Source organism: Ipomoea nil, unplaced genomic scaffold, assembly GCF_001879475.1.
Source record: "Ipomoea nil cultivar Tokyo-kokei standard unplaced genomic scaffold, Asagao_1.1 scaffold2653, whole genome shotgun sequence".
Lineage (NCBI taxonomy): Eukaryota > Viridiplantae > Streptophyta > Magnoliopsida > Solanales > Convolvulaceae > Ipomoea > Ipomoea nil.
In genome coordinates this window covers 719,875-732,910 of record NW_017619081.1, presented here as the reverse complement: position 1 = coordinate 732,910, position 13,036 = coordinate 719,875, and the positions used below count along the sequence as shown (strand labels likewise).

The window sequence follows — 13,036 nt, the reverse complement described above, 5'->3', positions numbered from 1 at the left end:
TCTGGAATCATAATGTGGTCAGTGGTGTTGTTAAGGCAAGGTTCACTGTCACACACATTGGTTGTTACTAACAAGCATTGCACCAGCAACCCTTGCACCCCCTCCTTATGTCATTTCTTTACTTCTTTCTCAGAGGCTGCCTTCAATAAAACCTTTCTGCTGAGCCCTTTGAGGAATATCTTCTTCCCTTCTTTGTGGAAGGAGATTCCTAGAGGCCTTGTGTGCAATTGAATGGGAGCAAATTGATCAATCCAATCCATCCCCAATACCATATCACAACCTCCCATCCTTAAGAGCCTAAAACTCTTTACAAATTCCTCCTGTTGGATCTGCCAGCTAAGCCCTTTACATACTGAGTTACAGATCACTTTCTCTCCATTAGCCACAGTCACTACTAGAGGATTGGCTTGCTCAGCTTCCCTTCTTAAGTGGTGTAGTAGCTGGGGGTCAAGGAAACTGTGGGTACTGCCACTATCAACTAAGATCACTACAGGCTGCTTGTGAACCATTCCCAACAATTTGATAGTATTCAATCCCTCTCCTCCTACTACAGCACAGAGAGATACTTCTGCCACCTGCTCCTATCCTTCTTCTGGCCCTACACACTCAGGGACTTCTCCTCCTTCTTCCCCTTCTATAATGTTAAATGTAGGGCTCTTGCACCGTGCCCTGGTTGCCAAGGATAAAAACATCTAAAGCACCTTTTCTGCTCTCTTAACTGATTTCTGAATTGGTTGGTTTTGTGGTTTTTAGATGCAGTTGATTGGGTGGAGGGTGTTGGTTTAGTGTTTAGGCTAATGGGTGAGGGTTGATTGGAATGGGAACTTTGGGTTCTGGTAGGCTGAGTGGTTTTTGCACTCCCGGGTGGTGTTTTCAGGTTATCAGTAGCCCTTAGGCCTCTCTCATACTGTTTGGCAAGCCAAATGGCATCCTCCAACCTCACGGGTCTTGATGTTCTAACAAAACACCTTAAATTCTGTTTTAACCTGGCAATATAGTTTTCCATAAAATAGATCTCAATTAAGTAAGGGTGAGTCTAGACAAGTAAGCTCTTGAACTCCTCAAATTCATCAGTGAACTCATCTACACCCCCATTCTGTTTAAAGGCTGCAAAGTCCTCCATGAGAGAGACTCTGTTATCCCCAAACCTCCTACATATTGCCTCTACAAAGTAAGGCCAATGGAATTCCCCTCTTAGGCTATGCATATAACTGTCAAACCATAGTCCTACCCTCCCAGTCAAGTGTATGTATAGCAAGTTTGAGATCTCAGCTCTGGGAATGTGGGATAGTATAAAAAACTTTTCACATCTGATGATCCATTGTCTAGGGTGGGAGTAATCAAACACAGGGAATTTACTTTTATACCTCATAAAAAACTCTTGGTTCTAGCCAGGTGGTGCTGGTCTTCCTTCCACAAAAACTCTCCTCCCAGGTTGGGGTTGTCTTTCTAGAGGTGCCTCAGGCAAAGGAAGTTCCATCTCCAGCCCAGCCTCATCCTCTCCTTCTTCGATTGGAGCTTTGTCAGGTCTTCCTCCCAATCCAGTACTTAACTCTCCTGGATGTTGACCTTGCACTAAGGATTGGCCAGGGGAGTGGGCAAACAATGGAAGGGTTGGTCTGTTCAATCGGATGAGTTGAACCAGCTCATCCTTCAATCCTCCAAACTGAGAAGCCAGATTGTTCAGCTCAGTGGTAAGGGTTCTGTAACAATCCAAATTTTCATTTTATAAATCCAGTATTAAGAAATCCCAAAGTAGCTTTTTCACTCCATTAAAAAAAATTTTCGATCAATCGGTGGTTGAATAAAATAATTTCGTCGCATTTTTAAAATTAATTCGACACCGAAGAAATGAATTCTATTCGAAAATTTCTAAGTTTTCGGATACTTCGCGTACCAAGATTTAAATCGAGAATTTTATCTGAGTGAGACCGGGAGAATTCAAAAAGGATTTTTAAATAAGTGTTCATTCAAATAGCTTTTGGAAAAATTCATTTTCAACCCCAAAGTAATAAAAGATAGCATTTTTAGCCTATGGTTCATGTTGCATGGTGGACCACAAGACAACCAATCTTTTAGCTTGTGGAATTACCCCTTTGCCCTCAACCAATCATTGTGAATCATCCTAGGGTTTTGAACCCTATATAAACCACCTTATTCCATCTTGATTCCCTGATCTCATTCTTTGCCTCTTCCTCACCATTTTGTCTGCCAAGAACAGGAAGAGAAACAACATCACAATAAGCTTGTTCATCCTTCATTTCTAGCCTCTTTTCTCTTCTAGTTTCCTTTAGTCTTTGAGGTTCTAGGCTAAGGTTATATGGTGTGTTTGGGAAGTATAGGTGGTGAAGGAGGCTCAAGCTAGGTAAGGAAGAAGAAGAGATCCAAGCAAGAAGATTAGACTACAAGATGTATAAGCCCATGGATTCCTCTTTCCATTTTGGCTCTGTGAAGCCTTAGTTATGAATATAAATGAGTAGAAACTATGAGTTTTTGATGTGTTCATGCTTAGAAGTGATTTAGTATGTGTTTGTGAGTTGTTGAGATTGTTTTGGACTTGTTTGGATGAGTTTTTGCAAGAGAAATATCATCTGGTGCACAACACAGTGTCCACTAGATCAGAGGGGCGGCCCTAGCCGCTGCCCATCAGAAGAGTCCCCGGCTAGAGCCGTGGTGGCACGGGACTAGGGCACGGCCCTAAAGGAGGGCCTTGCCTAGTCCCGGTGCTTTAACGGGACTCATGGGGCGGACCATGAGGAGTCCCGCCCCAGGTCCCTGAGTTTGATCTGTGAAGGATTTTGTGCAATGGCCGCGCCCTTGTGGCTCAGTTACCTGTCGTTTCGGACCGAGTGTTACGGTCCCTTGTGGATCGGCTCTTCGGGATCGTCTCGACGCACGTTGTGGCTTTGAATTCGTTGAATTTGGATTAAAAATGAGTAAGATGTGAAGGATTTATTGAAGAACTTCCACACAATGCATATTTGCTTAGTTCTCTGTATATGAAGAATGCTTGGTTTGGTAAATATGGTGTTATTTTGTTGAGTAGAGAAGCATGATCATTTGAGAATATGATTTATTATGAAAGTATGACTAAATTGTGATATTTGATCAATGAGAAACAAAGCATATTTTGTTGAGTGATTTATATAGAAATTGCTATGTTGCGAACCGAGCATGATATTATATTCTTGAATACTTCATGTTAGTTTATACATGATTTAGAAGCATGTTATAGAGCATTTTGACATTTCACATGAGTCATATTTCAAAAATGCATAAGGGGCCAACGTGAGCCCAAGAATACTTTCAAAAACCATAAGCATGTGGTATAGCATTCTTTGATGCATTGAGAAGTAGTAGAATTGTTGCACGCATGAGATTGATGCATGAGAGATATATTTATGTATTATCTATATCGGTGAGGTTTTGGAGGATACCGTTTGGACTATGTTCCTCTCGGGAGATATTTATGGACATTGTGGTCCCAGTATATGTAACGCGGCGTATTCCCACGTTACAAGGTTGGAAACTTCCCGCCGGGCTTGAAATCCTGGTTAGGGTGTGTGCACACTAATAGTTCGATACCTGATTCCACAAAGTTTGAACCACAAGATTGGTTCCGTAGACGGTAGGAGATATTGGGTCGGAATTATGCCGTTCCCGATGGGGTAATTCACACTTCTGTGAAACCCTAAGCCGTCTACGAGTATAAGAGAAAGAAAGAGAGTCAACAGAGACTCAAGAAAGAGAGACATTAAAGACTCGAGAGTCAAGAGAGACTCAAGAAAGTAACAAAGAGACCTCCACAGAAAGTACTCTAATTTATAAAAGAGTGTATGATTATATTGTTGCACGAGATTGCATAAGAGTATGATTATATTGTTGCACTAGATTGCATATGAGTATGAGTATATTATTGCACTAGATTGCATATGAGTATGAGTATATTGTTGCACTAGATTGCATGAGTATGAGTATATTGTTGCACTAGATTGCATAAGAGTATGATTATATTGTTGCACGAGATTGCATAAGAGTATGGTTATATTGTTGCACTAGATTGCATATGAGTATGAGTATATTATTGCACTAGATTGCATATGAGTATGAGTATATTGTTGCACTAGATTGCATAAAAGTATGATTATATTGTTGCACTAAATTGCATAAGAGTATGATTATATTATTGCACTAGATTGCATATGAGAATGAGTATATTGTTGCACTAGATTGCATAAGAGTATGATTATATTGTTGCACGAGATTGCATAAGAGTATGATTATATTGTTGCACGAGATTGCATATGAGTATGAATATATTATTGCATTAGATTGCATAAGAAGTATGATCATAATGTTATACGTGATTGCATGCGAATAGAGTATCGTAAGAGATTGTATAACGAGAAGTTTGACTTAAGGTATTCCTTGAGCATGATTATTATGTTGTATTAGAAGCTCTACTTATCAAGTTATGTGATAAGAATGTGAAAGCATGTAAACACCTGTTATATGCTCTTTTAACATGATCCTATCCGTAAGCATGAGTTGCTTGTTAAGTTATCTGAGAAGTTTATAAGCTGTTGAATCTATGTGATTAGTCTTGTACATACATGAGCATGCCAGCTGATATTATAGGGTGTAAGCATCTAGAAAGAATGTGATAAATCTTAAGATGATTTGAGATTAGCTTATTGCTATAAAGATATCAAATGTTTTCACAGTATATGGTAGAATGTTTTACAGGGTTGAGTGTGGTTATACTTAGCTGCGTGCTAACGAGTGTTTTCCTATTTGTCTATGTGTTGCTTGCAAAACCCCTTTCAGGTGGGCCCAACTCTATGAAGAAGTCGAGTTAGATTAGTCTCGTAGATAGAGAAATCTAAACTCTAGTTCGGTTGATGATTATGGTATGGAATTAGACTTATGACTTTATACTCTTTGATGATGTTGTAGACTTTTGGGGTGACGTTTTTCCCCCTTACGTTTCCAGTATTTATTTTTAGTACCCAGACTTAATCTTATTTCTAGTTTTACCCCTTTTAGCTTGTGCAACCACCAAAGAGTGGTGGTTGTGGCGGTGACACTCTCACTACTTATCTTCTAGTTTTCCACTGCTTAATTTATGTTAATGACTGTTTAGAGATGTAATTAAGAGTTAGAAAAGTGGGGTGTTACAGGTTCCCACCTGAGTGGTAAGTACCTCCACGGAGTCCTGCAAAGCCTGGAACCTAGTATCTATCTTGCTGTTTAGCTCGATGACTGAAGCTTCAAGCTTCCTGATCCTTTCGTCCATGGTGGGCTCTGATACCACTTGGAATGCTCCTTGGAATTGCAACAGAAAATTGGGAAAGGGGTTTGGGTAGAATTTAGGGTAAAGAAGAGAAGAAGAATTTAGAAAAGGAAATTATGATTGTTATTCAGCATAAGGAACTTCTACATCTCTACTCCATTTAAACAAGGAAGGGAAAACAGCTAAGCAATCCACTACCCAACAATTCCTGATCATAACAAAACTGTTAAAACGAGCTGGCAAGAGTAAAACGACGTCGTCTGAATCGGCCTTCAACTTATTCCAACGACCCAGGGAACGACGTCGTCTGATGTTCCTTGTAAACGGCTTTTAACGTCCCTTTATCCCACGACGCCGTTTTGTCTATCTTCTCCAACCTCTTTCCCTGCCACTTCTCTTCCAACCTTTCTCAACCTAACCTTCCTCCTCCTTTTCCAACTGATAGAATCATTGATGTCAGTGTGCAGGGCTGTTACAAGTTTTTATTTTGATATTAATGTTTTAATTAATTGTATTTATATTAATATATTAAATTGATAAATATCTGTTATTCTATATTTGGTTTATCAGTCTCAGGTTCTCTAACAGGTCCAATATTTGTTGAAGATCTTTCCTTCAAGACAAAACTTAAAAAGGCATTATTGGCTTATTGAATTAATTTAAGTTTGCTTATTACTGTAAGTGTTAGTTTACTTAGTTTAAGTTTACACATTAGTATTTTGTAATGTTAGTTCAGGGATTAGGTTTCAATCCTTCAATTGTGGGATTGATGTAAAGTTATTATTATTTGTGTAGTTGTACACATAGTTTGAAAATTAAAGAAATTTAAATGTACACCTTATAGTCACATAATACTTAAGACATAATGTTTTAAGTCTACTTAAAATCAAGGGAAACAATATTCTCCAAAATCTTAAATTAAGCTCTACTTAGAATAAATTCAGCAGTCCACACCCAAGAGTATTAGCTCTACTATAAAGCATTCCAGTGGTCTGAAATGTCTATGTGTGCGATGAATGAACTTCTTCAATTACGATAGGTATATCCCTGACAATTTGGACAATGGAAATCAATTAACCTTAAGCTATTACCAAATTATAATACATGTCTTAAGGCTAAGAGATAACCCATGTCTTACAAAACCTATTTTCCTTGCTATTGTTTATTGATTGGCTCCGATTGAATGATTGATTGTGTGATTTTGTATGTATATCTTGTTAGAGCTTGTCTTTAGGTTTATATGGTGAATAATTGCTATTCTTGATGGCTCTGTATGGTTATTGGTTTGATCTTGTATTTAATTATGTCTAGAGCTTGTCCCTAGGGTTTATATCGTGAATCTCGTGTTGTGATGTTCTTGGTATTCTTGGGTGGGTTTATGCATGCTCGGGTGTTGATTCTAGTCTAGTACTTGTCTTTAGGGCTTTGCATATAGATTTCTTGATGTTCTTGAGGTTCCGGATGCTCCTGAACCGTTATGTGATTGAGGTCGAGTCTTGGCATGTTTAGGAATCGTGTTAGAATGTGATTGAATGATTCTTGGTTCTATCTTTGTTAATCGAATCCATGTTGTTGTTGATACGTGTTGGAATGTGTTTGGACATGGTTTTGGGTTCCACGAACAAACACCGAACCGAATATTTACCTTTGTACTAGTGGGGGGGTAGGTGGGGGGAGTGAACCCCCGCCACCTACCCGCGGCCTGACTGCCCGGTTCCAGCGGGCAGCCGGCGGGCAGTCGATTGCCCGCCTGGCACCCGCTGGAATGTGACCGCCCACCCGCTGGAATGGGGTGGCGCGGCGGGTCGTTTTTCCCCGTTTGTCGTTTCCCCGTGTCCCGTTGTGCCCTCTTCGATGTTTATGTGTCTCGTATTATGTTTTGAGTACCGTTCTAGGAATTTATATGTAGTGTGTACCGTTGCTAACATACTTTGATTGCTATTGTTGATTTTGTGTTGTTTGGTTGAATGATGGTGGGTATTGTGATCATTGCGCAATGATGGTTGAGATCGATGATAATGAGATTGTGATTGGTGGAAATGAATTATTGGCGGATAGCACAACGAGTGCTCGGTTATCGTGCTAATGGCACGGACTACCCCTTAGACTTGCTGGCTGAAGACTTGGGTCAGGGTATAAGCGGAGCGGTGCCATGTCAGAGCTATATGCGCTGACCCCTTGGTAGTGGTGCTAGAGGCACGGATCATGCGAATGGAACTTCGGTGCTACCATGTTGGTGGTATGTCGGTGGGGGCATGTAGTTGCACGGAGGGATAAGGGAGGCGATATAAGGGTGACCTAGAGGTACAGGTTGGAACTGATATAAGGATGGAGAGGAGTAAAGGTTGGAACTTGGTATAAGGTTGGAAGATGGATTGTGTGCTTTGATGATTACTTGCTACTTGATTGTCACTGGATCCCGTCGTTACCTTTAATTGCTATTTATGAGCTTATTTGTCTATTATGCTTTGCAAGCGTAGGATGCATGCTAGTATCTCTATAATATACGAAATGTTGCCTTATTGGTGGTGTCTCGAGTCTTGATCCTGGTTTTAAAGCTAGAGTTTGTTTAGGATTATATATGTATTCCAGTCTCAAAATGGTTTTCTTATATCTACCTATATTGTACTTAACGCGTGGAGTGTGTTACCAGCATTATTCGCTGACGGTTGTTACACCGCATGTTTTTCAGGTGCAAATTAGTAGCTTCAGAGTGCGCTAGATGGATACGAGGACCCAGCTTAGTTAGTTTAGTATTTGTTGGATAGCTTGCGTGCCCTGATTTGTACTCGATTATGGATTTATAGATTTATGCTTTGTTTAGTTAGTTTAGCCTGTGCATCTAAGTTCTCTAGCTTAGATGTGGCATAACACCCCGACTCGTATGCTTAGCTTATGCTCTGTTTGGGAAATAATGTTAGATTCGTCTTTATTTCGTAAGTTTTAAATGTTTTAAAAATTAGGGGTGTTACACCGAGACAGCACAGCAGGCTGTCTCGGTGGCAGCCACTCGTCCGCGAGGGCGTCCATGCGGCCGTTCTACTCGGCCGAATGTCTGCATGCACGATATGGAGACACGGAGCTAGTCTGCGCACCACCTACAGTTTTGACAGCTCAAGTTTGCACCACTGATCCTACTTGTTACACACAGACTGTCAAACACTTGGAATGGCGTCAGACCATGGATGAGGAATTTAATGCTTTACTACAGAATCAGACTTGGTGTTTAGTTCCGTCTCAATCTAATCAGAATGTGATTGGCTGTAAATGGATTTTTCGAACCAAGAGAAACGCGGATGGTTCAATTGAGAGATACAAAGCCAGGTTAGTAGCAAAGGGATTCAATCAGGTTCCTGGCTTGGACTTTTGTGACACATTCAGTCCGGTTGTAAAACCTACCACAATCAGGTTACTTCTTTCTTTAACTATATCCTTTGGTTGGACTGTGAGACATCTAGATGTTCATAATGCTTTTCTCAATGGTCATTTCACTGAAACTGTTTATATGCGACAGCCACCTGGATACATTGACGTTCAATTTCCTAATAATGTCTGTTTGTTGAAGAGATCCTTGTATGGGTTGAAACAAGCTCCGAGAGCTTGGTTTAACCACCTTCATACGTTTTTATTGTCTGTTGGATTCCAGGCATAAAATGTGTCACTATTTTATTACTCCAAGAATTCTACTTATGTTTATCTTTTAGTTTATGTTGATGACATTCTGTGATGGGAAGTGATCCGAATCTTGTTAGTTATTTATTGTCAAAATTGTCTACTACTTTCAAGATTGGGGATCTTGGTGAACCAGGTTTCTTTCTTGGTATTGAAATCGTTAAGTGCAGTGATGGGATCCTTCTATCTCAACAACGGTATATGCTTGATATTTTGAAACGTGCTGGTATGACTTATTGCAAAACTCTGTCCACCCCAATACCTGTTTCGAAATCTCTTTCTAACTCTACAGACTACAGATTTATATGATGATCTTACGTAATATCTGAGCCTGGCTGGAGCTCTTCAGTATCTTACTTTCACCAGACTAGATTTATCCTTTACAGTTAATCAACTTTGTCAACATATGCATGCTCCTACGATCACTCATTGGGAACAAGTCAAGCGTGTGTTGAGGTATGTCAAAGAGACTCTATCTTATGGATTACATATCCGAAAATCTGAGTCTAGAGAATTTGCATGCCTTCTCTCACTTAGACTGGGCTGGCTGTCCTGAGGATCGTAAGTCAACCAGTGGTTATGCTATTTTTCTTGGATCAAATCTTGTGTCTTGGGTGTGCAAGAAGCAATGAACTGTGGCCATATCTTCTACGGAGGCTGAATACAGGGGTTTAGCTGATGTTTGTGCTGAGGTAATCTGGGTTATCTCCCTCTTACGAGAGATTGTTGTGACTAGGATCTCTGTTCTCAAGCTGTGGTGTGATAATCTTGGTGCTACTTATCTATGTGTTAATCCCATTTTTCATGCTCGCACTAAACATGTTGAGATTGACTATCATTTTGTGAGAGACGGAATTGCCAAGGGAGAGATTCAAGTCAACTTTATCTCCACCAAAGATCAACTTGTTGATATATTCACAAAAGCTTTAGTAGGTCTTAGGTTTTCTTTTCTTAGAGACAAGCTACAGGTCACACCTGTACCCTGTGCTCGAGTGGGACTATTAGGACTCTATGTATTTGAGTCAGGTTATGATTCACAATCCTAGTCTCTTTATGATTCACAATCCTAGTCCCCCTCTGTCTCCTCTTGTATATATACCTAGAATCTGTACTCTTGTAATTATCACTATTAATACAATCAATAACAGTTCTCATCGTTTCTTCTATATGTTTATAAAAACAAAGTTCAATGTACATAAACATTATATTACAGACGCATCATGTACTATGTTCATAATATTTATTTTATGCGTCCATATATACGAAACTAAATATATATCATATGTATTTTCATTCCTTTTATAGTAGGTTTATGATGTTTTTTCTATGTGTTTATAAAAATAAAGCTTAATGTACAAAAATATTACTGTACATTATAACGCATCATATTTAATAATATCTATTATGTACTATGTTCATAATCTTTGTTCTATATGTCCATAAACACTAAATTATTATACATCATATGTATATTCATTCAGTTTATAGTAAGTTCATAATATTTCTTCTATATGTTCATAAAATAAAGTTTAATGTACATAAAATGACACTAAAGCAATGAGTTTATATACCTATATACGGAGCATTTATTTTTTAAAAAATAAAAAATATATCAATATGAGTATCATTTAAAAGGTCTCAATTAGAACTTTTTAATGACATATCTTTTATATATTAATTTTACTTGTACAAAAAAAAATTAAGTTGAAAAAAAATGTTTAGGGAGAAAAAAATTGGGATTGTTTAGGTGCATATTGCTACATGCGTTCCGGTCAACAATATAACTATTGCCACTATAAGAACAATCACATCAATAGTTTTTCTTGAATTTTGGGTGAGTTTTTATGAGATGGAAGAGAGAGTCGGGAGGAAAAAGATGGTGAGAGGTTGTCCCGCAAGAGATCATTTTTGTGGGTCCCTTTAAAAATAATAGAAGAATGCCAAAATTTGTGCGCGTTACGTGTACCGACAATGCCGAGCACGTGCTCGTTAGACGCGTAAATCAACACTAACACCTTTTTCCCATTTCCTTTTCCATTTTAGTGCCCCCACCCCCATCCCTCTTTTCTTCCTCTCTCTCCCCTTCACTCCCTCCTAGTTTCTTGATATGGCCCTAAACACCACAACCACTTATTTTTATTACTAGTTACCACGCATTGTGTGAATAATCTGATGCCCAATGTGTATTTAAAATTTTTTTTTTTTTTTGAAAACAAATGAGAAACGATCATATTATAGCAAATCTGAAATACAATTAGGAGGGAAAGAAACCCACTCTCCAAGGACAGATGAACAACCAGCCGCCTATGCAAACACATGAGCAACGTGATTTGCTGACCTTTTGACATAGCGAACCAAAATGTTCCCAATGCCACAAACAATCCTAGGACACTGCTTAACCAGTAAACCAACATGCGAATAGTCTAGTCTTACAGAATTAAAAGTAGTACAAAAGTTCAAACAATTAGACTCTAAAATATTACCGTTTGCGGGACGATTCTTAATCCACGCCAAAGCTTCTTTCACTCCCATAGCCTCCACCAGATATGGATCATTACCACATGATAAACGACCACTCCAGGCCACCACGAAAGCTCCTTGATGGTCACGTAAAACAGCTCCATACGTCACTGTACATGCGTGCAACGCTGCGTCCACACTGCATGATAACATCCCCATAGGGAGTGGTCTCCAAATAGCTAGACCAGCAGCCGTAAGTTGAGACGACGAGCAAATCACATCATGCAACAACCAAAGTATCCACATAATTATGCATGGCTGTTAACGTCCACACCTTCCCATTCCAAATTAGATCATTACGGACCAGCCAAAGCACCCCGAATCTTGCAACCATAAGCACTGTCTCGTCCATACTGGGTGATCTCATAGTAGACTCCACAAATTCAATGAAAGAACGCCCTTGCAGCACGTCACTACAAGCCCAAACCTGTTTGGTAATAGAACATTGCATAACAAATGAGATATGGTCTCCGTAACAAAAGAACACAAGGGGCAGCCTCCCCCAATCCACACATGTTTGGTCCTTAATACATCCCGAACAGGTAGGACATTTCTCACACACCGCCAAAAAAAATTCTTGACTTTGGGAGGGACCGATATTTTCCATAATCGTCCACACTCAGTAAATAACACATTACGATCTTGTAATAAGAGATTACGAGTGAGCAAACAATAACCATGTCTTACCGTGTACTGCCCTCTAACGCCCCCTTTCCAACACTAACTGTCACTATGATAAGGCGAGGTCGGAGTCTTCAGAATTCTCGAGGCATCATATTCAGAGAATAAATCGTGCACCACCTCTTCATAGTTAAAAGATTACAAACCTTCGCTTCCTTTAGTTCACCCCCAAACAAAGGTATCCGAACCATTACCCACCCTGCGAACAACACCCTCACGAAGTAAAGCCTGTCAAGCAAGGATACTCCGCCAAATATAATTCAGATTACTACCAAGATTACCCGTTAAAAAATAATTGTCTAGAAAATACCTGGCTTTAAGCACTTTACTCATCAAGGAATCAGGGGTGGTAAGTATACGTCATCCCTGCTTTGCCAGCAATGCTACATTAAACTCATGAAGTCACTTAAAACCTATACCACCATATTGCTTAGGGATGGTCATACGAGACCAACTCATCCAATGAATGCCTCTACCAACTGCGCCACTATGCTGCCACCAAAACCTGTTCATAATGTTCTCAATCGTGTTACACACACCAACAGGAAGAAGGAAAACCGACAAGGAAACGCAACACTTTTTAAAAGCACTTCCTTTCCTGCGCGCATTAACAACTTTGTCTGCCATGAATCGATCCTTTCTCGCACTTTCTGTTCAATGTAACGGAAAACCGCAGTTCTATTTCTACCGAGGAAAGATGGTAAACCCAAGTACCGCCCAAAATCGTGGACCTGCTTAACACCAAAAACCGCTGCTACATGGTTTCTCAATTCAAGCCCCGTATTAGTACTAAATATGATGCTAGACTTATCAAAATTTATCACTTGTCCCGAAGCACAACCATACTGTAATAAACAATTCCTCACTTCC

The 13,036-nt window shown here is 39.6% G+C and overlaps 1 protein-coding gene across 1 annotated transcript; it reads left to right on the top strand.

Moving 5' to 3' along the window:
- Positions 1-9,019: 9,019 nt before the first annotated feature.
- Positions 9,020-10,011, top strand: LOC109154683. The gene is made up of 3 exons (XM_019302417.1): positions 9,020-9,191; positions 9,352-9,421; positions 9,633-10,011. Exons 1-3 carry the CDS (start codon positions 9,020-9,022, stop codon positions 10,009-10,011), a joined length of 621 nt encoding a protein of 206 aa, XP_019157962.1.
- The last annotated feature ends 3,025 nt before the right edge of the window (positions 10,012-13,036 follow it).

Bases quoted from the DNA above. Each gene is read 5' to 3' on its own strand.
- LOC109154683 (XM_019302417.1), top strand. From the start codon at position 9,020: ATGGGAAGTGATCCGAATCTTGTTAGTTATTTATTGTCAAAATTGTCT. The intron at 9,192-9,351 runs GTATGACTTATT...TATCCTTTACAG, and splicing joins TGATATTTTGAAACGTGCTG to TTAATCAACTTTGTCAACAT. The intron at 9,422-9,632 runs GTATGTCAAAGA...GGCTGAATACAG, and splicing joins CAAGTCAAGCGTGTGTTGAG to GGGTTTAGCTGATGTTTGTG.